At 42.6% G+C, this 24,140-nt stretch overlaps 2 protein-coding genes across 2 annotated transcripts; both read right to left on the bottom strand.

The window, feature by feature from the left end:
• Nucleotides 1-6,419: 6,419 nt before the first annotated feature.
• On the bottom strand, nt 6,420-7,185 carry LOC133664242 (gamma-crystallin M3-like). The gene is made up of 3 exons (XM_062068739.1): nt 7,100-7,185; nt 6,791-7,033; nt 6,420-6,726 (listed from the first exon to the last, which is right to left on the bottom strand). The coding sequence occupies exons 1-3, from the start codon at nt 7,127-7,129 to the stop codon at nt 6,451-6,453; spliced, it is 549 nt and encodes a 182-aa protein (XP_061924723.1). The 5' UTR covers nt 7,130-7,185; the 3' UTR covers nt 6,420-6,450.
• A 7,185-nt stretch (nt 7,186-14,370) lies between these two features.
• Nucleotides 14,371-21,950, bottom strand: LOC133665258 (gamma-crystallin M3-like). Its single transcript, XM_062070509.1, has 4 exons — nt 21,791-21,950; nt 15,047-15,159; nt 14,749-14,991; nt 14,371-14,676 (listed from the first exon to the last, which is right to left on the bottom strand). Exons 1-4 carry the CDS (start codon nt 21,948-21,950, stop codon nt 14,398-14,400), a joined length of 795 nt encoding a protein of 264 aa, XP_061926493.1. The 3' UTR covers nt 14,371-14,397.
• Nucleotides 21,951-24,140: the final 2,190 nt, after the last annotated feature.

Genomic DNA, 24,140 nt, shown 5'->3' with positions numbered 1-24,140 from the left:
GCTAGCTGGTTAGCTAGCTGGTTGGTATCTACCTACTGACCTTGTTATTAAGTTGGCTAGTTGGTAGCTAAATAATGAGCTTGTTAGTTAGCTGGTTAGCTAGCTGGTTGGTATCTACCTAATGACCTTGTTATTCAGCTGGCTAGTTGGTAGCTACCTAATGAGCTTGTTAGTTAGCTGGTTAGCTAGCTGGTTGGTATCTAGCCACCCGGATTAGCTGCGGCCTTGGACGTGCTGGCCCCCGCCAGGTTCGGTCTTGTGAACGCAACTTTTATCCTGAAGGATTTCTTCACTTCCCTCGGACTGGACTTCCTCTGTGTGACGGAGACATGGCTGAGAACCGCTGAGTCCGCCCCTCTTAATGAACTTTCGCCACCGTAGTGTTCCTACTTTAATTCTTCGCGGTCTTCCGGTCGAAAAGGAGGAGGATTAGCAGTCGTTTTTAAAAATGACTTCAAATGCCGTCAGATCCGCCTGCAATCCTCCTTTTCAAGCTTGGAACTGTGCATGTTGGAACTGGGTCTTTCTGACGTGGTCCTGTGTGCCGTCGTCTATGGACCACCCAAGTACCACAAAGACTTTATAACTGACTTTTCTGAATTTCTGGCTGAAATCCTGCCCAAATATGATCGTGTCCTTATTGTGGGTGATTTTAATATTCACACCTGCCGTCCAGACGAGTCGCTTCCCAGGAGCTTCCTGAATGTCATTGACTTATTTAACTTTGTACAATCTGTGTGTGGTTCCACACATGAACGCGGGCATACACTCCATTTAGTGCTCTCGTATGGTTTGTGTCTTTTTAATTTGGACATTTGCGACGCTGTGTTCTCTGATCATGTGCCGATCCTGTTTGGTATTCCCACTCAGTGTCCGGTTAAATTGTGTGCTCTCGCATGTTTAATTCTTCGTCTCCTGCTCTGTTCTCCTCAATTTTTTCGACTCTTTGTGAGGATAATTCTGCAGCCTCTGTGTGTCTGAATACTGAAGAGTTGGTTTCTGGGTTCAACTCTATTTGTCTACAAACACTGGACACGATCGCTCCTTTCAAGTGCCGCCGCTCTAAAGCCACACCTCAGCCCTGGTTGAATGACGTCACTCGGGCTGCCAGGCACAAATGTAGGATGGCAGAGAGAAAATGGAAAAAAGACAGGCTGCATGTGTCCTTTGCCATTTGTAAAGAAAGCCTGTTTTCCTTTCGGATGACTGTAAAGGCAGAGATAATATACATCTATCTCAGATTATATCTTCTAACTATAACAACCCCAGAGTTCTGTTTAAAACTATTAACTCTGTCATTGATGCTCCCAAATCTGTTGGTTTTGATGCTTCTTTTGAATTCTGTGAAAATTGTCTCCATTTTTTCACTGACAAAATTGTGTCAACTAGAGGCAGTTTATCTCAGCCTTCATATGACCCTTCAATCAATCAATCAATCAATGTTTATTTATACAGCCCTAAATCACAAGTGTCTCAAAGGGCTGTACAAGCCACAAGGACATCCTCGGTACAGAGCCCACATACGGGCAAGGAAAAACTCACCCCAGTGGGACGTCAATGTGAATGACTATGAGAAACCTTGGAGAGGACCGCATATGTGGGTAACCCCCCGCCCCCTCTAGGGGAGACCGAAAGCAATGGATGTGGAGTGGGTCTGACATAATATTGTGAAAGTCCAACACATCAGCGAGAGTCCAGTCCATAGTGGGGCCAGCAGGAACCATCCCGAGTGGAGACAGGTCAGCAGCGTAGAGATGTCCCCATCTGATGGACAGGCTAGCGGTCCACCCCGGGTTGGGAGCAGAGTAGAAAAGAAAAGAAAAGAAACGGCAGATCAACTGGTCTAAAAAGGGAGTCTATTTAAAGGCTAGATTATACAAATGAGTTTTAAGCTGAGACTTAAATGCTTCTACTGTCCAGACCCTTCTGTTCCTCTGCATTTCTCTTCTGTTTTTCATCAGTCCATTCTTTTTGAAATGACACAGTTAGTCATATGAAGCCCTCTGGTTCTCCTGCAGACTCCCTCCCACCTCGCCTGTTTAAGGAGGTACTTGCTGCTATTGGATCAAGTCTCCTTAAAGGCCTACTGAAAGCCACTACTAGCGACCACGCAGTCTGATAGTTTATATATCAATGATGAAATCTTAACATTGCAGCACATGCCAATACGGCCGGGTTAACTTATAAAGTGACTTTTAAAACTTCCCGGGAAATATCCGGCTGAAACGTCGCGGTATGATGACGTATGCGCGTGACGAAGTCAGAGTAACGGAAGTTATGGTACCCCGTAGAATCCTATACAAAAAGCTCTGTTTTCATTTCATAATTCCACAGTATTCTGGACATCTTTTGCAATTTGTTTAGTGAACAATGAAGGCTGCAAAGAAGACAGTTGTAGGTGGGATCGGTGTATTAGCAGCGGACTACAGCAACACAACCAGGAGGACTTTGTTGGAGCGCTAGCCGCGCTAGCCGCGCTAGCCGCGCTAGCCGCGCTAGCCGCGCTAGCCGCGCTAGCCGCCGACCTCACCTTGACTTCCTACGTCTCCGGGCCGCCAAACGCATCGGGTGAAGTCCTTCGTCCTTCTGCCGATCGCTGGAACGCAGGTGAGCACGGGTGTTGCGAGACGGAGGAAGTTAAGGTGAGTTCGGCATCTAGCGCGTCTGCTATCCATCTCTGTCCTCCTGGCTGTGTTGCTGTAGTCCGCCGCTAATACACCGATCCCACCTACAACTTTCTTCTTTGCAGTCTTCATTGTTCATTAAAAAAAATTTGCAAAAGATTCACCAACACAGATGTCCAGAATACTGTGGAATGTTGAAATGAAAACAGAGCTTTTTTGTATTGTATTTAATGGGGTATCAATACTTCCGTATCAACCGTTTACGTCACGCGCATACTTCATCATATCTAGACGTACGTTTTCAAGCGGAAGTGTGGCGGGAAATTTAAAATGTCACTTTATAAGTTAACCCGGCCGTACTGGCATGTGTTGCAATGTTAAGATTTCATCATTGATACATAAACTATCAGACTGCGTGGTCGCTAGTAGTGGCTTTCAGTAGGCCTTTAAACATGCAGTGGTACGACCTCTACTTAAAAAACCAAGCCTCGACCCCTCTCTCCTCTCTAACCTTAGACCTATCTCTAATCTTCCATACCTTTCCAAAATATTAGAGAAGGTTGTCTACAGTCAGTTGTTGCCCTTCTTAGAGGATAATGGTATCACTGAGCTGTTCCAGTCCGGTTTTAAAGCCCTCCACAACTAAAAGTTTTTAAGGATATCCTCCTGTCAACTGATTCTGGTAAATATGTTGTCCTGGTGCTTTTAGATCTGTCTGCTGCGTTTGCCACCTTAATCACTCGTCTTGAGAACTGTGTGGGCACCCTCAACTGGTTCCGGTCGTACCCAACCGACAGGAGTTTTTGTGTAAAAATAGACAGTTTTATGTCTTCCACAGCTCCTTTACCACATGGGGTTCCCCAGGGCTCAATCCTTGCCCCAATCTTATTTGCGCTTTACCTTCTCCCCCCTTGGTTCTATTTTTAGGAAGTACGATATTGCATTTCATTTTTATGCCGATGATTGCCAGATCTACTTTCCCATGGCACAAAAGAACACGGTTCAACATCTTATTGACTGCCTGCACGACATCAAAGTATTGTACCATATGTCCCGACAAGAAATCTGCGTTCAAAGAACTCCAGCTTATTAGTGATTCCCAGAGCCAAAAAGAGCATTTTCTATTCGTGCTCCAGTACTCTGGAATGCCCTCCCGGTAACAGTTAGAGATGCTACCTCAGTAGAAGCATTTAAGTCCCATCTTAAAACTCATTTGTATAATCTAGCCTTTAAATAGACCCCCCTTTTTTAGACCAGTTGATCTGCCGTTTCTTTTCTTCTCTCCTCTTCTCCCCTGTCCCTTGCGAGGGGGAGTTGCATAGGTCCGGTGGCCATGGATGAAGTGCTGGCTGTCCAGAGTCGGGACCCCGGGTGGACCACTAGCCTGTGCATCGGTTGGGGACATCTCTGCGCTGCTGACCCGTCTCCGCTCGGGATGGTTTCCTGTTGGCCCCGCTGTGGACTGGACTCTCGCTGATGTGTTGGATCCACTGTGGACTGGACTTTCACAATATTATGTCAGACCCACTCGACATCCATTGCTTTCGGTCTCCCCTAGAGGGGGGGGGGGGGGGTTACCCACATATGCGGTCCTCTCCAAGGTTTCTCATAGTCATTCACACCGACGTCCCACTGGGGTGAGTTTTTCCTTGCCCGTATGTGGGCTCTGTACCGAGGACGTCGTTGTGGCTTGTACAGCCCTTTGAGACACTTGTGATTTAGGGCTATATAAATAAACATTGATTGATTGATTGATTGATTGAAAGCCTGGCTTTCAGCTAACTTCCTGAGCCTAAATGAAGACAAAACAGAAGTTATGTTGTTCGGTCCAAGTCGCTCCCCCTCCCCCAACGTTGACCTCGGCACTCTGACCCCGTATCTCAGCGACTGTGTCACAAACCTGGGGGTAAAGTTCCAGTCAGATTTTAAATTCGAAAAACAAATCAGCAGCGTCGTACAAAAAAGCTTTTATCAATTACGCCAGGTAGCGAAAGTGAAACCGCTTCTATCAGGACATGATCTCGAGAAATGAATCCACGCCTTTATCTTGACTCGTTTACACCAGACCCGCAGACGTGAGCACGTCACCCCTATATTAGCGTCCCTTCACTGGCTCTTTGTGCGTTACCGAATCAATTTTAAACTCCTTTTATTTGTTTTTAAATGTCTAAACAGCCTCGCGCCAACATATCTCTCCGACCTCCTTCAGCCTTACTGCCCCACCCGATCCCTAAGATCAGCCGATCAGCTGCTACTGACGGTCCCGGACACAAGGCTGAAGCTTAGAGGTGACAGAGCTTTCGCCGCTGCTGCTCCCAAGCTCTGGAACGACCTACCAAATGTTAAACTTTTTTGTCTAATTCAGCAGCCATACACCTTGCAGTCATATAACTTGGTACGTGACACATGTCAACTGTTAGCGTGCTAACGTTAGCATGCTAACTCACAGTGCTAACTTTTTTGTGTGCAAATGTTACACTTTTTTGTATAATTCCGCAGCCATGCACCTTGCAGTCATATAACTTGGTACGTGACACATGTCAACTGTTAGCGTGCTAACGTTAGCATGCTAACATCAAAGTGCTAACTTTTCCTCCCAAATGTTACACTTTTTTGTCTAATTCCGCAGCCATGCACCTTGCAGTCATATAACTTGGTACGTGACACATGTCAACTGTTAGCGTGCTAACGTTAGCATGCTAACTCACAGTGCTAACTTTTTTGTGTGCAAATGTTACACTTTTTTGTCTAATTCCGCAGCCATGCACCTTGCAGTCATATAACTTGGTACGTGACACATGTCAACTGTTAGCGTGCTAACGTTAGCATGCTAACATCAAATTGCTATTATTTTTTTTGCAAATGTTACACTTTTTTGTCTAATTCCACAGCCATACACCTTGCAGTCATATAACTTGGTACGTGACACATGTCAACTGTTAGCGTGCTAACGTTAGCATGCTAACATCAAAGTGCTAACATTTTTTTTTGCAAATGTTACACTTTTTTGTTTAATTCCGCAGCCATACATCTTGCAGTCAAAAAACTTGGTACGTGACACATGTCAACTGTTACCGTGCTAAAGTTAGCATGCTAACATCATAGTGCTATTTTTGTTGTTGTTGCAAATGTTACACTTTTTTGTCTAATTCCGCAGCCATGCACCTTGCAGTCATATAACTTGGTACGTGACACATGTCAACTGTTAGCGTGCTAACGTTAGCTTGCTATCATCAAAGTGCTAACTTTTTGTGTGTGCAAATGTTAAACTTTTTTTGTCTAATTCCGCAGCCATACACCTCGCAGTCATATAACTTGGTACGTGACACATGTAAACTGTTAGCATGCTAATATTAGCATGCTAACATTAAAAGTGCTAACTTTTTTTGCAAATGTTACACTTTTTTGTCTAATTCCGCAGCCATACACCTTGCAGTCATATAACTTGGTACGTGACACATGTCTAACGTTAGCATGCTAACATTAGCATGCTAACATTAAAAGTGCTAACTTTTTTTTGTGCAAATGTTACACTTTTTTGTCTAATTCCACAGCCATACACCTTGCAGTCATATAACTTGGTACGTGACACATGTCTAACGTTAGCATGCTAACATTAGCATGCTAACATTAAAAGTGCTAACTTTTTTTTGTGCAAATGTTACACTTTTTTGTCTAATTCCACAGCCATACACCTTGCAGTCATATAACTTGGTATTTGAAACATGCTTATAATCCAGCCAATGAGTTTGTTGTACGATAGCAAACAAAGCAGACGACAGCGGCAGACAGAGGTGAGTATAATGGATGTTTATTGTGGGAACATCTAGCATGTGTCTATGATGCGCCTCATGCTCATGAAGCTGATGCCGCTCATGCCCATGTCCTTGAAGCTGCGGTGCTCGCCGGGCCTCACGTACATCATCTTGCCCCGGAAGTGGGGCTGCTGGAAGAGCAGCCAGTGGCCCTCCATCACCTGGCAGGACATGCAGTCGCTCATGCGGAAGCGCTCCTGGATGTTGTCGCAGTCCTCCTGCAGCTCGTTGGACTGGCCGCTCATGTTCTCCCGCTCGAAGATCTTCATCCGGAACTGGCCTCTGTGCTGCTCGGGAGACAGGCCACACAAGGTTAGAGCAGGTTGAAAGCCACCAAAGGTGTGCACCCACCATGGGGATCACGCGGCAGGACTTGATGCCGCTGCTGATGCCCATCATGCTCATGGAGTCGGAGTACTCGCCCCTCTTCATGAACAACTGGTTGCCCATGAAGTTGGGGCGCTCGTAGACCATGAAGCAGCCGCTCTCCACCCGGCAGGACTGGCAGCGGCTCAGGCTGGAGGACATGTCGGAGCAGTCGCTCATGCACTCGTAGGAGCGGCCCTGGAAGTTCCTCTCCTCGTAGAAGATGATCTGGAAGAGGAATGTGGAGTGGTGAGACCCGGACGGGAGTTCCTGGAGAAGACCCGTGATGCTTACCTTGCCCATGCTCATGTCGGTGGTGGACATTGTGTTTGGAGGTCAGCTGCTGCTGCTCCGCTTTTATACCGGCAGCCAGCCCGGCGGGCCCCACATGGAGGCCCCTCCCAGCCCCTGAGTCAGCAACATGGTGGTCACATGACAGCAGGGGCCCTTAAAGACCCTTTCTATGTGGGTGGCATTGTGCCAGCTGCGGAACGTGCCAGAGAAGAAGGACAAAGCAAACCTCAGGTGTACTTTTTACTGCACCGGCAATACTTGTTGTTTACTCACTCATTCATTACAATGCAGTACACCTAAGTAGTCATTAAGTACCACCATTAAATACAGTAGTGTAGTAGACCTAAGTATTCATTAAGTACCACCATAATGACAACATTAAATACAGTAGTGTAGTAGACCTAAGTATTCATTAAGTACCACCATAATGACAACATTAAATACAGTAGTGTAGTAGACCTAAGTATTCATTAAGTACCACCATAATGACAACATTAAATACAGTAGTGTAGTAGACCTAAGTATTCATTAAGTACCACCATAATGACAACATTAAATACAGTAGTGTAGTAGACCTAAGTATTCATTAAGTACCACCATTAAATACAGTAGTGTAGTAGACCTAAGTAGTCATTAAGTACCACCATAATGACAACATTAAATACAGTAGTGTAGTACACCTAAGTAGTCATTAAGTACCACCATAATGACAACATTAAATACAGTAGTGTAGTAGACCTAAGTATTCATTAAGTACCACCATAATGACAACATTAAATACAGTAGTGTAGTAGACCTAAGTATTCATTAAGTACCACCATAATGACAACATTAAATACAGTAGTGTAGTAGACCTAAGTATTCATTAAGTACCACCATAATGACAACATTAAATACAGTAGTGTAGTAGACCTAAGTATTCATTAAGTACCACCATTAAATACAGTAGTGTAGTAGACCTAAGTAGTCATTAAGTACCACCATAATGACAACATTAAATACAGTAGTGTAGTACACCTAAGTAGTCATTAAGTACCACCATAATGACAACATTAAATACAGTAGTGTAGTAGACCTAAGTATTCATTAAGTACCACCATAATGACAACATTAAATACAGTAGTGTAGTAGACCTAAGTATTCATTAAGTACCACCATAATGACAACATTAAATACAGTAGTGTAGTAGACCTAAGTATTCATTAAGTACCACCATAATGACAACATTAAATACAGTAGTGTAGTAGACCTAAGTATTCATTAAGTACCACCATAATGACAACATTAAATAGAGTAGTGTAGTAGACCTAAGTATTCATTAAGTACCACCATAATGACAACATTAAATACAGTAGTGTAGTAGACCTAAGTATTCATTAAGTACCACCATAATGACAACATTAAATACAGTAGTGTAGTAGACCTAAGTATTCATTAAGTACCACCATAATGACAACATTAAATACAGTAGTGTAGTAGACCTAAGTATTCATTAAGTACCACCATAATGACAACATTAAATACAGTAGTGTAGTAGACCTAAGTATTCATTAAGTACCACCATAATGACAACATTAAATACAGTAGTGTAGTAGACCTAAGTATTCATTAAGTACCACCATAATAACATTAAATACAGTAGTGTAGTAGACGTAAGTATTCATTAAGTACCACCATAATGACAACATTAAATACTGTAGTGTAGTAGACCTAAGTATTCATTAAGTACTTCATACTTCATTATTAATATCATTATGGGCCTGCTGTAATGCAAGCAGCCCATATTAGTGTTGCTCATACTTCATTATTAATATCATTATGGGCCTGCTGCAATGCAAGCAGCCCATATTAGTATTGCTCATACTTCATTATTAATATCATTATGGGCCTGCTGCAATGCAAGCAGCCCATATTAGTATTGCTCATACTTCATTATTAATATCATTATGGGCCTGCTGTAATGCAAGCAGCCCATATTAGTATTGCTCATACTTCATTATTAATATCATTATGGGCCTGCTGCAATGCAAGCAGCCCATATTAGTATTGCTCATACTTCATTATTAATATCATTATGGGCCTGCTGCAATGCAAGCAGCCCATATTAGTATTGCTCATACTTCATTATTAATATCATTATGGGCCTGCTGTAATGCAAGCAGCCCATATTGTTATTGCTCATACTTCATTATTAATATCATTATGGGCCTGCTGCAATGCAAGCAGCCCATATTAGTATTGCTCATACTTCATTATTAATATCAATATGGGCCTGCTGCAATGCCAGCAGCCCATATTAGTATTGCTCATACTTCATTATTAATATCAATATGGGCCTGCTGCAATGCAAGCAGCCCATATTAGTATTGCTCATACTTCATTATTAATATCAATATGGGCCTGCTGCAATGCAAGCAGCCCATATTAGTATTGCTCATACTTCATTATTAATATCATTATGGGCCTGCTGCAATGCAAGCAGCCCATATTAGTATTGCTCATACTTCATTATTAATATCATTATGGGCCTGCTGCAATGCAAGCAGCCCATATTAGTATTGCTCATACTTCATTATTAATATCATTATGGGCCTGCTGCAATGCAAGCAGCCCATATTAGTATTGCTCATTCTTCATTATTAATATCATTATGGGCCTGCTGTAATGCAAGCAGCCCATATTAGTATTGCTCATACTTCATTATTAATATCATTATGGGCCTGCTGTAATGCAAGCAGCCCATATTAGTATTGCTCATACTTCATTATTAATATCATTATGGGCCTGCTGCAATGCAAGCAGCCCATATTAGTATTGCTCATTCTTCATTATTAATATCATTATGGGCCTGCTGCAATGCAAGCAGCCCATATTAGTATTGCTCATACTTCATTATTAATATCATTATGGGCCTGCTACAATGCAAGCAGCCCATATTAGTATTGCTCATACTTCATTATTAATATCATTATGGGCCTGCTGCAATGCAAGCAGCCCATATTAGTATTGCTCATACTTCATTATTAATATCATTATGGGCCTGCTGCAATGCAAGCAGCCCATATTAGTATTGCTCATACTTCATTATTAACATCATTATGGGCCTGCTGCAATGCAAGCAGCCCATATTAGTATTGCTCATTCTTCATTATTAATATCATTATGGGCCTGCTGCAATGTAAGCAGCCCATATTGTTATTGCTCATACTTCATTATTAATATCATTATGGGCCTGCTGCAATGCAAGCAGCCCATATTAGTATTGATCATACTTCATTATTAATATCATTATGGGCCTGCTACAATGCAAGCAGCCTATATTAGTATTGCTCATACTTCATTATTAATATCATTATGGGCCTGCTGCAATGCAAGCAGCCCATATTAGTATTGCTCATACTTCATTATTAATATCATTATGGGCCTGCTGCAATGCAAGCAGCCCATATTAGTATTGCTCATACTTCATTATTAATATCATTATGGGCCTGCTGCAATGCAAGCAGCCCATATTAGTATTGCTCATTCTTCATTATTAATATCATTATGGGCCTGCTGCAATGTAAGCAGCCCATATTGTTATTGCTCATACTTCATTATTAATATCATTATGGGCCTGCTGCAATGCAAGCAGCCCATATTAGTATTGATCATACTTCATTATTAATATCATTATGGGCCTGCTGTAATGCAAGCAGCCCATATTGTTATTGCTCATACTTCATTATTAATGTAATTATGGGCCTGCTGCAATGCAAGCAGCCCATATTAGTATTGCTCATACTTCATTATTAATATCATTATGGGCCTGCTGCAATGCAAGCAGCCCATATTAGTATTGCTCATTCTTCATTATTAATATCATTATGGGCCTGCTGCAATGCAAGCAGCCCATATTGTTATTGCTCATACTTCATTATTAATATCATTATGGGCCTGCTGCAATGCAAGCAGCCCATATTAGTATTGCTCATACTTCATTATTAATATCATTATGGGCCTGCTGTAATGCAAGCAGCCCATATTAGTATTGCTCATACTTCATTATTAATATCATTATGGGCTTGCTGCAATGCAAGCAGCCCATATTAGTATTGCTCATTCTTCATTATTAATATCATTATGGGCCTGCTGCAATGCAAGCAGCCCATATTGTTATTGCTCATACTTCATTATTAATATCATTATGGGCCTGCTGCAATGCAAGCAGCCCATATTAGTATTGCTCATACTTCATTATTAATATCATTATGGGCCTGCTGCAATGCATGTGACACTTGCTAACTGATAGAATGCTGACATTAGACTGCTAGCATGATAACTTTTGGAGCTAGTTTTGCAGCCGTTTACCCCAGAGTCATATAACTTGGTACGTGGCACATGTCAACTGTTAGCGTGCTAACGTTAGCATGCTAACATCAAAGTGCAAACTTTTTTGTGTGTGCAAATGTTACACTTTTTGTCTAATTCCGCAGCCATACAACTTGCTATTTAAAACATGCTAACTGTATGCATGTTTTTGTTAGCATGCTAACATTAAAGTGCTAGCTTTTTGAGATAATTTTGCAACCGTTTCCCCGAGAGTCATATAACTTGGTATGTGACACATGTTAACTGATAGAATGCCAATGTTAGCGTGCTAGTATGCTAAAATTCGCATGCTAACTTTTTGAGCTAGTTTTATACTCTTTTTTCTGGCGACCCCCGGCCAGAGGTCCAGGGCACAGATAACAGGCCCATTAAAATTTCCGCAGGAATTTTCTAGTTTTTTATTTGTTGAGCTACATATTTGGCCATTTTTATTTCATTTTAGGGGAATCTGAGTGTCCCTTGCAGTTGTAGGGCAATCACCACTGCTACCTAATGAGCTGCTTTGAGGTTTTAGCTGGTTGCCGAGCAAGTTAGTTGGTAACTAGTTAGCTGCTGAAATAATTTAGCTTGTTATCTTAATAGTTGGTTAAAGCCAAACTACCTACTTAGATAATTTTGCGTGTTAGCTTATTTTTTGGTAGCTACCTAACAAGCTACTGTACTTTTACGTTTTTAATTTGTTACCGAGTAAGTTAGTTGGTAACAAATCAGCTACTGAAATAATTTAGCTAGTTATCTTAATAGTTGGTTACAACGAAACTAGCTACTTAGATAATTTTGCGTGTTAGCTTATTTTTTGGTAGCTACCTAACAAGCTACTGTACTTTTAAGTTTTTAACTTGCTACCGAGCAAGTTAGTTGGTAACTAGTTAGCTACTGAAATAATTTAGCTTGTTATCTTAATAGTTGGTTACAACCAAACAAGCTACTTAGATAATTTTGCGTGTTAGCTTATTTTTTGGTAGCTACCTAACAAGCTACTGTAATTTTAAGTTTTTAACTTGTTACCGAGCAAGTTAGTTGGTAACTAGTTAGCTTGTTAGTTAGTGAAATAGCAAGTTAATGAGCTACTTAATAAGACAATTATTGTAAGTTTCAGTGAAAAAGTAGCATTCAGTTTGCTTATTATGCAAGCTACTTAATTAGTGAGCTACCTAATGAGCAAGTTACAGTATAAGTTCCTGTGAAAAAATAGCATTCAGGTTACTCATTAAAGCTAGCTAGTAGTAAGCTACCAAATGAGTGAGTTACATTATTTATAAGTTCCTGTTTGGTTATTGGCTAGCTATAAGTACTGAGTTAGCTAGTTAGTAAGCTAACTCCATCCATCCATCCATCTTCTTCCGCTAAGCAGAGGAGCCAAGACTTCCCTCTCCCCAGCCACTTGGTCCAGCTCCTCCCGGGGGATCCCCAGGCGTTCCCAAGCCAGCCGGGAGACATAGTCTTCCCAACGTGTCCTGGGTCTTCCCCGTGGCCTCCTACCGGTCGGACGTGCCCTAAACACCTCCCTAGGGAGGCGTTCGGGTGGCATCCTGACCAGATGCCCAAACTAACTCATCTGGCTCCTCTCCATGTGGAGGAGCAGCGGCTTTACTTTGAGCTCCCCCCGGATGACAGAGCTTCTCACCCTATCTCTAAGGGAGAGCCCCGCCCCCTGGCGGAGGAATCTCATCTGGGCCGCTTGTACCCGTGATCTTGTCCTTTCGGTCATAACCCAAAGCTCATGACCATAAGTGAGGATGGGAACGTAGATCGACCGGTAAATTGAGAGCTTTGCCTTCCGGTTCAGCATTACTGAAGACGCCGCACCGATCCGCCTGTCGATCTCACCATCCACTCTTCCCTCACTCGTGAACAAGACTCCCAGGTACTTGAACTCCTCCACTTGGGTCAGGGTCTCCTCCCCAACCCTGTTATTGCCCATTATTAGGATTATTTTCTTATCAAAACTGAGTGAAAGAGGACTAGGTCATTGGTTGTTGGTTTGGTAGTTTGGTGTAATCCTGGTGGTACGCCATGACAAGTTGGCCCAATAATTCAGGAGAAATGTTCTGGTATTGCAAAAAGTATTTTATTGAACATTTAGTTGCAAGAGTCCACGATGCGCCTCATGCTCATGACCATAGGTGAGGATGGGAACGTAGATCGACCGGTAAATTGAGAGCTTTGCCTTCCGGCTCAGCTCCTTCTTCACCACAACGGATCCATACAGCGTCCACATTACTGAAGACGCTGCACCGATCCGCCTGTCGATCTCACCATCCACTCTTCCCTCACTCGTGAACAAGACTCCCAGGTACTTGAACTCCTCCACTTGGGTCAGGGTCTCCTCCCCAACCCTGTTATTGCCTAATGTTAGGATTATTTTCTTATCAAAACTGAGTGAAAGAGGACTAGGTCATTGGTTGTTGGTTTGGTAGTTTGGTGTAATCCTGGTGGTACGCCATGACAAGTTGGCCCAATAATTCAGGAGAAATGTTCTGGTATTGCAAAAAGTATTTTATTGAACATTTAGTTGCAAGAGTCCACGATGCGCCTCATGCTCATGACCATAGGTGAGGATGGGAACGTAGATCGACCGGTAAATTGAGAGCTTTGCCTTCCGGCTCAGCTCCTTCTTCACCACAACGGATCCATACAGCGTCCACATTACTGAAGACGCTGCACCGATCCACCTGTCGATCTCACCATCCACTCTTCCCTCACTCGTGAACAAGACTCCCAGGTACTTGAACTCCTCCACTTGGGGCAGGGTCTCCTCCCCAACCCTGTTATTGCCTAATGTTAGGATTATTTTCTTATCAAAACTGAGTGAAAGAGGACTAGGTCATTGGTTGTTGGTTTGGTAGTTGTGGTACGCCATGACAAGTTGGCCCAATAATTCAGGAGAAATGTTCTGGTATTGCGAAAAGTACTTTATTGAACATTTAGTTGCAAGAGTCCATGATGCGCCTCATGCTCATGATCCTCATGCCACTCATGTCCATGTCCCTGAAGCTGCGGTACTCTCCGGGCCTCATGTACATCATCTTTCCCCGGAAGTGGGGCTGCTCGAACAGCAGCCAGTGGCCCTCCATCACCTGGCAGGACATGCAGTCGCTCATGCGGAAGCGCTCCTGGATGTTGTCGCAGTCCTCATGCAGCTCGTTGGACTGGCCGCTGAAGTTCTCCCTCTCGAAGATCTTGATCTTGAACTGGCCTCTGTGCTGTAAATCAAAGCAGGACATTTAGAAACTGAACGGAAAGCCCAAACGGTTCTTTTGATTGAACACCCATACCATGGGGATTGAACGGCAGGACCTGATGCAGTCCCTCATGCCCATCATGCTCATGGAGTCGGAGTACTCGCCCCTCCTCATGAAGAACTGGTTGCCCATGAAGTTGGGGCGCTCGTAGACCATGAAGCAGCCGCTCTCCACCCGGCAGGACTGGCAGCGGCTCAGGCTGGAGGACATGTCGGAGCAGTCGCTCATGCACTCGTAGGAGCGGCCCTGGAAGTTCCTCTCCTCGTAGAAGATGATCTGGAAGAGAGGGAGAAGGCTGAAAGCCTGACTAGCATGTTGACTTGAGACCTACCTTTCCCCTCATGTTCATGCTGGATGTCGTTGTACCTGCTTGAACCCGTTTTCCTTTTATACCCCACCACACCGTGGCCCCTCCCCTCAGCAAAGCCCCGAGTCCGCGACTTGCTGTTTGTGTCCATCATTTCAGACCGCTTTCAGTCTTTAGAAAGGCCCCGGTCTTTCATGACAGAAAGCATTTAGCAGCAGAGAATAGGTGCTGCAGCCATGTGAGGCGACTATTGTCCTTGAAAGGACTTCTCTCACATCCGTCCTTTAAAATCATTTGGAACCAAGCACACCTTTCTTTTCTTCAATTGGTTCATTCATTTGGTAAAGGATGATTCAGCACATTCCCACCATGACTCCGCTCCCTTTCTTTATATCTTCTTATCTTAACTGTCGGCCGCAACCAAACTAGCTACTTAGATTATTTAGCGTGATAGCTTCATTTTTGGTAGCTACCTAACAAGCTACTGTACCTTTAAAGGCCTACTGAAACCCACTACTACTGACCACGCAGTCTGATAGTTTATATATCAATGATGAAATCTTAACATTATAACACATGCCAATACGGCCGGGTTAACTTATAAAGTGACATTTTAAATTTGCAGCTAAACTTCCGGTTCGAAACGCCTCTGAGGATGCCGTATGCGCGTGACGTAGACCGGGGAACACGGGTATGCCTTCCACATTGAAGCCAATACGAAAAAGCTCTCTTTTCATTTGATAATTCCACAGTATTCTGGACATCTGTGTTGGTGAATCTGTTGCAATCATGTTCATTGCATTATGGAGAAGGAAGCTGAGCAAGCAAAGAAGAAAGTTGTCGGTGCGAAATGGACGTATTTTTCGAACGTAGTCAGCCACAACAGTACACAGCCGGCGCTTCTTTGTTTACATTCCCGAAAGATGCAGTCAAGATGGAAGAACTCGGATAACAGAGACTCTAACCAGGAGGACTTTTGACTTGGATACACAGACGCCTGTAGAGAACTGGGACAACACAGACTCTTACCAGGATTACTTTGATTTGGATGACAAAGACGCAGACGTGCTACTGTGAGTATGCAGCTTTGGCTTCTAAACATTTGATCGCTTGACCGTATGTGCGCAACTTTTTTTTGCGTATGTACGTAACTTTTTTAAAATATATAAGCTTTATGAACCTTGGGTTAGGTGAACGGTCTTTTGGGCTGAGTGATTGTGTGTGTTGATCAGGTGTTTGAATTGTATTGGCGTGTTCTATGGAGCTAGGAGCTAGCAGAGGAGCTAGGAGCTAGCATAACAAACACGCAGGTGTTATTATGCAGGATTAATTTGTGGCATATTAAATATAAGCCTGGTTGTGTTGTGGCTAATAGAGTATATATATGTCTTGTGTTTATTTACTGTTGTAGTCATTCCCAGCTGAATATCAGGTCACTCTCACAGCATCTTCCCTATCTGAATAGCTTCAACTCCCCACTAGTCCTTCACTTGCACTTTACTCATCCACAAATCTTTCATCCTCGCTCAAATTAATGGGGAAATTGTCGCTTTCTCGGTCCGAATCTCTCTCACTTCATGCGGCCATCATTGTAAACAATAGGGAACTTTGCGTATATGTTCAACTGACTACGTCACGCTACTTCCGGTAGGGGCAAGCCTTTTTTTTATCAGATACCAAAAGTTGCAATCTTTATCGTCGTTGTTCTATACTAAATCCTTTCAGCAAAAATATGGCAATATCGCGAAATGATCAAGTATGACACATAGAATAGATCTGCTATCCCCGTTTAAATAAAAAAAATTCATTTCAGTACTGAAATGAATTTTTTAAATTTAAACGGGGATAGCAGATCTATTCTATGTGTCATACTTGATCATTTCACGATATTGCCATATTTTTGCTGAAAGGATTTAGTAGAGAACATCGACGATAAATTTCGCAACTTTTGGTCGCTGATAAAAAAAGCCTTGCCTGTACCGGAAGTAGCGTGATAATTTGAGCCAGGATGAAAGATTTGTGGATGAGGAACGTGAGAGTGAAGGACTAGAGTGCAGTGCAGGACGCATCTTTTTTCGTTCTGACCGTAACTTAGGTACAAGCTGGCTCATTGGATTCCACACTCTCTCTTTTTTCTATTGTGGATCACGGATTTGTATTTGAAACCACCTGGGATACTATATCCTCTTGAAAACGAGAGTCGAGAACGCGAAATGGACATTCACAGTGACTTTTATCTCCATGACAATACATCGGCAAAACAATTTAGCTACGGAGCTAACGTGATAGCATCGGGCTTAAAGGCCTACTGAAATGAATTTTTTTTATTTAAACGGGGATAGCAGATCTATTCTATGTGTCATACTTGATCATTTCGCGATATTGCCATATTTTTGCTGAAAGGATTTAGTATAGAACAACGACGATAAAGATTGCAACTTTTGGTATCTGATCAAAAAAAGGCTTGCACCTACCGGAAGTAGCGTGACGTAGTCAGTTGAACATATACGCAAAGTTCCCTATTGTTTACAATGATGGCCGCATGAAGTGAGAGAGATTCGGACCGAGAAAGCGACAATTTCCCCATTAATTTGAGCGAGGATGAAAGATTTGTGGATGAGTAAAGTGCAAGTGAAGGACTAGTGGGGAGTTGAAGCTATTCAGATAGGGAAGATGCTGTGAGAGTGACCTGATATTCAGCTGGGAATGACTACAACAGTAAATAAACACAAGACATATATATACTCTATTAGCCACAACACAACCAGGCTTATATTTAATATGCCACAAATTAATCCTGCATAAAAACACCTGCGTGTTTGTTATGCTAGCTCCTAGCTCCTCTGCTAGCTCCTAGCTCCATAGAACACGCCAATACAATTCAAACACCTGATCAACACACACAATCACTCAGCCCAAAAGACCGTTTACCTAACCCAAGGTTCATAAAGCTTATATATTTTTAAAAAGTTACGTACGTGACGCGCACATACGGTCAAGTTATCGAATGTTTAGCAGCCAAGGCTGCATACTCACGGTACCTGATATTCAGCTGGGAATGACTACAACAGTAAATAAACACAAGACATATATATACTCTATTAGCCACAACACAACCAGGCTTATATTTAATATGCCACAAATTAATCCTGCATAATAACACCTGCGTGTTTGTTATGCTAGCTCCTAGCTCCTCTGCTAGCTCCTAGCTCCATAGAACACGCCAATACAATTCAAACACTTGATCAACACACACAATCACTCAGCCCAAAAGACCGTTCACCTAACCCAAGGTTCATAAAGCTTATATATTTTTAAAAAGTTACGTACGTGACGCGCACTTACGGTACGTACGTGTTATGCTAGCTCCTAGCTCCTCTGCTAGCTCCTAGCTCCATAGAACACGCCGATACAATTCAAACACATGATCAACACACACAATCACTCAGCCCAAAAGACCGTTCACCTAACCCAAGGTTCATAAAGCTTATATATTTTAAAAAAGTTACGTACATACGCAAAAAAAAGCCAAGGCTGCATACTCACAGTAGCACGTCTGCGTCTTTGTCATCCAAATCAAAGTAATCCTGGTAAGAGTCTGTGTTGTCCCAGTTCTCTACAGGCGTCTGTGTATCCAAATCAAAAGTCCTCCTGGTTAGAGTCTCTGTTATCCGAGTTCTTCCATCTTGACTGCATCTTTCGGGAATGTAAACAAAGAAGCGCCGGCTGTGTACTGTTGTGGCTGACTACGTTCGAAAAATACGTCCATTTCGCACCGACAACTTTCTTCTTTGCTTGCTCGGCTTCCTTCTCCATAATGCAATGAACATGATTGAAACATATTCACGAACACAGATGTCCAGAATACTGTGGAATTATGAAATGAAAACAGAGCTTTTTCGTATCGGCTTCAATGTGGAAGGCATACCCGTGTTCGCCGGGCTACGTCACACGCATACGTCATCCTCAGAGGCGTTTCGAACCGGAAGTTTAGCGGCAAATTTAAAATGTCACTTTATACGTTAACCCGGCCGTATTGGCATGTGTTATAATGTTAAGATTTCATCATTGATATATAAACTATCAGACTGCGTGGTCGGTAGTAGTGGCTTTCAGTAGGCCTTTAACTGCATATAGAAAAAGAAATAAACCCCTGACTGGAAGGATAGATAGAAAATCAACAATACTATTAAACCGTGGACATGTAACTACACGGTTAATGCTTTCCAGCCTGGCGAAGCTTAACAATGCTGTTGCTAACGACGCCATTGAAGCTAACTTAGCAACGGGACCTCATAGAGCTATGCTAAAAACATTAGCTATCCACCTACGCCAGCCCTCATCTGCTCATCAACACCTGTGCTCACCTGCATTCCAGCAATCGACGGAGCGACGAAGGACTTCACCCGATCATCCGTGCGGTCGGCGGCTAGCGTCGGATAGCGCGTCTGCTATCCAAGTCAAAGTCCTCCTGGTTGTGTTGCTGCAGCCAGCCGCTAATACACCGATCCCACCTACAGCTTTCTTCTTTGCAGTCTCCATTGTTCATTAAACAAATTGCAAAAGATTCACCAACACAGATGTCCAGAATACTGTGGAATTTTGAGATGAAAACAGAGCTTTTTTGTATTGGATTCAATGGGGTACCAATACTTCCGTTTCAACGATTGACGTCACGCGCATACGTCATCATACATAGACGTTTTTAACCGGAAGTTTAGCGGGAAATGTAAAATGTCACTTTGTAAGTTAACCCGGCCGTATTGGCATGTGTTGCAATGTTAAGATTTCATCATTGATATATAAACTATCAGACTGCGTGGTCGGTAGTAGTGGCTTTCAGTAGGCCTTTAAGTTTAGAACTTGCTACCGAGCAAGTTAGTTGGTAACTAGTTAGCTAATGAAATAATTTAACCTGTTATCTTAATAGTTCGTTACCACCAAACTAGCTACTTGGATTATGTAGGGTGTTAGCTTAATGTTTGGTAGCTACCTAACAAGCTAATGTACTTTTAAGTTTTTAACTTGCTATTGAGCAAGTTGGTTGGTAATTAGTTAGCTACTGAACGGATTTAGCTTGTTATCCCGATTGTTGGTTGCAACCAAACTAGCTACTTAGATTATTTAGCGTTATAGCTTCATTTTTGGTAGCTACCTAACAAGCTGGGATGTGGGATCTGAACCGAGGATGTCGTCCCTTTGAGACAATTGTGATTTAGGGCTATATAAATAAACATTGATTGCGTGATTGAAGCTTCTGTACTGTTACTGAGCAAGTGAGTTGGTTACTAGTTAGCTACTGAAATAATTTAGCTTGTTATCTTAATAGTTGGTTACAGCCAAACTGGCTACTTAGATTACTTTGCATGTTAGCTTATTTTTTGGTAGCTACCTAACAAGCTACTGTACTTTTAAGTTTTTAACTTGTTACCGAACAAGTTAGTTGGTAACTAGTTAGCTTGTTAGTTAGTTAGTTAGTGAGATAGCAAGTTAATGAGCTACTTAATAAGACAATTATTGTAAGTTTCAGTGAAAAAGTAGCATTCAGTTTGCTTATTATGCTAGCTACTTTATTAGTGAGCTACCTAATGAGCAAGTTACAGAATAAGTTCCTGTGAAAAAGTAGCATTCAGGTTACTCATTAAAGCTGAAGCAAAAGTGAATTAAGTTCAAAAGTTTTATTTACCCATAATCAAATGTACAAAGTTGGATTGAATTGCCCATGCAAACAGACAACGTCCTCCGGAGGAGTTGGATGAGTCGAGAATCATACGAATCACACATAGCCCTGGTCTCTTGGCCATTTATTTCCTCATGCGTCAAGGTCCCGTTGTTTTGAACCAGCTCATTCTGCAAACTCATTATATCCTTTAGCCATAACAAACAATCAAAACATTTTGTAGAATGGTCAGACCGACCACTCGTTCAACTATAACCCGCATATGGTCCTTCAATGGTTCAGAATAGGAAAAAAAGAAACGAGCAGACATTCTTAAGGCTTTTCGACAGGCTGTCTTTTCGGACTTCGACAGACACAAAATATGATTCAAAAGGTCAGAAATTCCACTACATACCCCTCTTCAAGGGTTTTAGAACCCTGGACCATACCGATTTCTGACCTAGGCCACTTAATTAAAAATCTCTACCACAGATAGAGGCAAAAACCCCAATGTTTTTATACGAGGCAAAATTCCTCTATGACCCTCACCGAGCGATCGCTGTTACCAGCCTGCAGTAAAACCATATCACAGAACAAAATTTTTGGCCTCCCCTTTGATTTAGTAAAATGGAATAACAGAATACTTTGATCATGAACATAATTAGATGAATGTATATATATATATATATATATATATATATATATATATATATATATATATATATATATATATATATATATATATATATGCTTATACAGATGTATTTCACATTAATGATCAATCAAACAAAATCTGTTTTAAAATGAATATAGACTTATGACTGTAAGCTGTTGCAGAATTATTTTTCCGGCATTTGCAATGAATGTAGTTACCAATATGATTGATTGCCAATTGATTTTGGACACAAAACTGAATTTCGTATGAGTCCATGCTCGATTAGTGCTCATGTAGATCCCTCGGTGGTGCCTCAGGCTGGTGGCCTGTCGACACCTCGTTGGGCTTTTGGCTGCCTTGGTGGAGAAGGAGATCCACTCAAACAGTCTGGCTCTGTCTCTCTTTTGGGTGTGGCTCAGTCCATTGGGCAGACTGTGCAGTGGCATGTGCGCGCTGGCCGCTCTGGGGAAGGCTGAGGTAGAGTTGGAGCGGTTGGTGCTCAAGTCCAGGCCCTCGGCTTGCTTCAAGGCCTCCTCGCCGCTCGGCACTCCCTCCACAGCTGCTGGAGGTCCGACGGTCACATCGTGGCTGGCAACCTTAGTCGTTCTCGTCATCGCTGGCAAGGTGTTTTCTCTCCTCTGAAGTTCCTCCCAGTCAGGTATCGGGTGTTGTCTCTTCTCTCCCGATTCCTCGCCGGTCAGGTATCGGGAACAGGTCTGGGATCCGATTTTGACCCTGCCCCTCTCGGCGGGTGGAAGGGAATCTGGAGTGGCGGGCTGTCATCCTCGAATCTGCACAGAGCAACTGGCACACAAATTCTGCATTTTGTAAAATACCATTTTGGTCTCACGCTGATTCCGCCTTCCAAGGAAGCTGCTGGTCCTGGGAAGGGCTGATCTGTATGCAGTTCATTGGGTGAAAAGTTCAAGGGTCGTAAAAACAGTTTTATTCAGGGACATTCGAATGATCATTAACGCTAATGGCAACATGTCAATCAAATTCAATTTGGTCTGTGTACAGATTTTAGCCAATTTGTTTTGATTCTTGTTCATCCTTTCAACCTTACTTTTTGACTGAGGATGATAACCTGTTTTCTTAAAATGGGTGCCATTGTTTGACCTAACCTTTTTGGGGAAACCATGTCGGGGTATTAGATCATTCACAAGTCATTTAATTACTGAATTGGCATCCTCCTTTAAGGTTGGGGTTGCTTCCGCCAACCACTGTAATTATCAATTAAATAAAACTTTCTTTCTGGGTTTTGTTTTAATGTATTTACAGATGATCTCTTTGATTTTTGTCATCCAAATGTAATTCTAGTAGGGCTGCTTATCATTTGTATCATGTAGAAGCCGTTTATAATATCCTTAAGTTTCTTTCTACGTGACTTATTTAACCAATCTAGATTAATGTCCCCCATAACGATCAATTCTTTCATACTGTGCTGTTTGAGGATGTCTGAAAATGAATCGAGAAAAATGTCTTTAGCTGTGGTCGGTCGGTATGCTACAATTACCTTGAAATACATTTCTGAGGAAATGTGATTTTAATTCCAACACACTCAAGATGATCTACCGGGAGGGTTATTTGTTCACTTTTAATGTTTTCCCTTACAAAAATCATAACTCCTCCCCCCTTTGTCACTTGATCTGTTTTTTCTGTAATCTTGTACCCCGGGACATTAATTAGAACAAAAGGTGTTGCAGGTTTTAACCATGTCTCCGATAGACAAAGGTACCCCAGATTAGAGTCCGACAGTAACTGCTAGATTTGTTCAGTATGTTTCCTGTTGTAGAAAGTTTAATGATGCGGACACGTTTGCTACTGAATACTTTCTACAGACTTCTGTCTCTAAGCGACTTCGTGTATGTAATAAGCATCTATAATTAATTGATATGCTTAAATGTGTTGTTTTAGCTCAGCTGTGTAGCTGCTAGCTCCTGGTAGCCTAAAGCAGGAGTGTCCAAAGTGCAGCCCGTAGCTATGTTTTTAACAGACAACTGAAACAATTGAAAATGTGGTATTTGTGTGTCTGTTCACTATGCCCTGTTTTATCATTCGACCTAAGTCTTTGGTTTCGTAGGCGGGACAGAGGGCAAGGGAACAATGTGGGACAGCAATTGTCCATCTTATACCATGCTAATTGTTGTAAGGATAGTTCACATGAGCGGCCATACCCTGAGTTCCAACATATATAGGAGTCAAAGGCCTCCTGTTATAAGTCGTCTAATTGGTGATCATACATGTGACGAGTCGCGTGGCGGCACACACGGACGCAGCTCAGTCAGCCAGGGCTTTCACCGATAGGACAGTTGGAGCAGTCCCCGTCCTCCATTCGTTCCTGGGAGGCGTACCCAGTAGATGTCAGCTGATGTCGTGCTGTCAGGTAACATCAGGAAGTTCCTTCTGTGCGATATTGAATGTCAGGGCACAGTTTGTAAGCAGGTCATTACAAGGTGTGTGCAGGTTGACCACAAAGGGATGCTTCAATGATTGTGTGGCACCATTGTCAATCATGAACTGATAGCATTGTCCGTTGACACTTATGTCCAGCAGGGGTCTGTCTGTATCCTGCTGTTCGTCCTGCTGTGGGCGTCCTCTGTCACAATTCGGAGCTTGTCTTGTTTTAGAGAAGTTGGCACAGTCACATGACCAGTCACCCGGCTGCAAAACAGTTTCCACCCTGGCTTGACCTAGGATCACCGCGACCACCACCTGAGTCTGACTGTCTGCTTTCACGTCTGTTGAGGATTCTTCCCTCCAGATGTTGGAGCTCAAACCACGTTCACCCACTGTTGAATATA

The sequence above is a fragment of the Entelurus aequoreus genome, linkage group LG14 (genome assembly GCF_033978785.1).
Source record: "Entelurus aequoreus isolate RoL-2023_Sb linkage group LG14, RoL_Eaeq_v1.1, whole genome shotgun sequence".
NCBI lineage: Eukaryota > Metazoa > Chordata > Actinopteri > Syngnathiformes > Syngnathidae > Entelurus > Entelurus aequoreus.
Note: the sequence above shows the minus strand (reverse complement) of the source record. Positions and strands in the feature narration are given on the sequence as shown.

Bases quoted from the DNA above. Each gene is read 5' to 3' on its own strand.
- LOC133664242 (XM_062068739.1), bottom strand. From the start codon at position 7,129: ATGTCCACCACCGACATGAGCATGGGCAAG. The intron at 7,034-7,099 runs GTAAGCATCACG...TTCCTCTTCCAG, and splicing joins CCGACATGAGCATGGGCAAG to ATCATCTTCTACGAGGAGAG. The intron at 6,727-6,790 runs GTGGGTGCACAC...TCTCCCGAGCAG, and splicing joins CCTGCCGCGTGATCCCCATG to CACAGAGGCCAGTTCCGGAT.
- LOC133665258 (XM_062070509.1), bottom strand. From the start codon at position 21,950: ATGACGAGAACGACTAAGGTTGCCAGCCACGATGTGACCGTCGGACCT. The intron at 15,160-21,790 runs GCGCGCACATGC...GGACACAAACAG, and splicing joins AGCCTTCCCCAGAGCGGCCA to CAAGTCGCGGACTCGGGGCT. The intron at 14,677-14,748 runs GTATGGGTGTTC...TTTGATTTACAG, and splicing joins CCTGCCGTTCAATCCCCATG to CACAGAGGCCAGTTCAAGAT.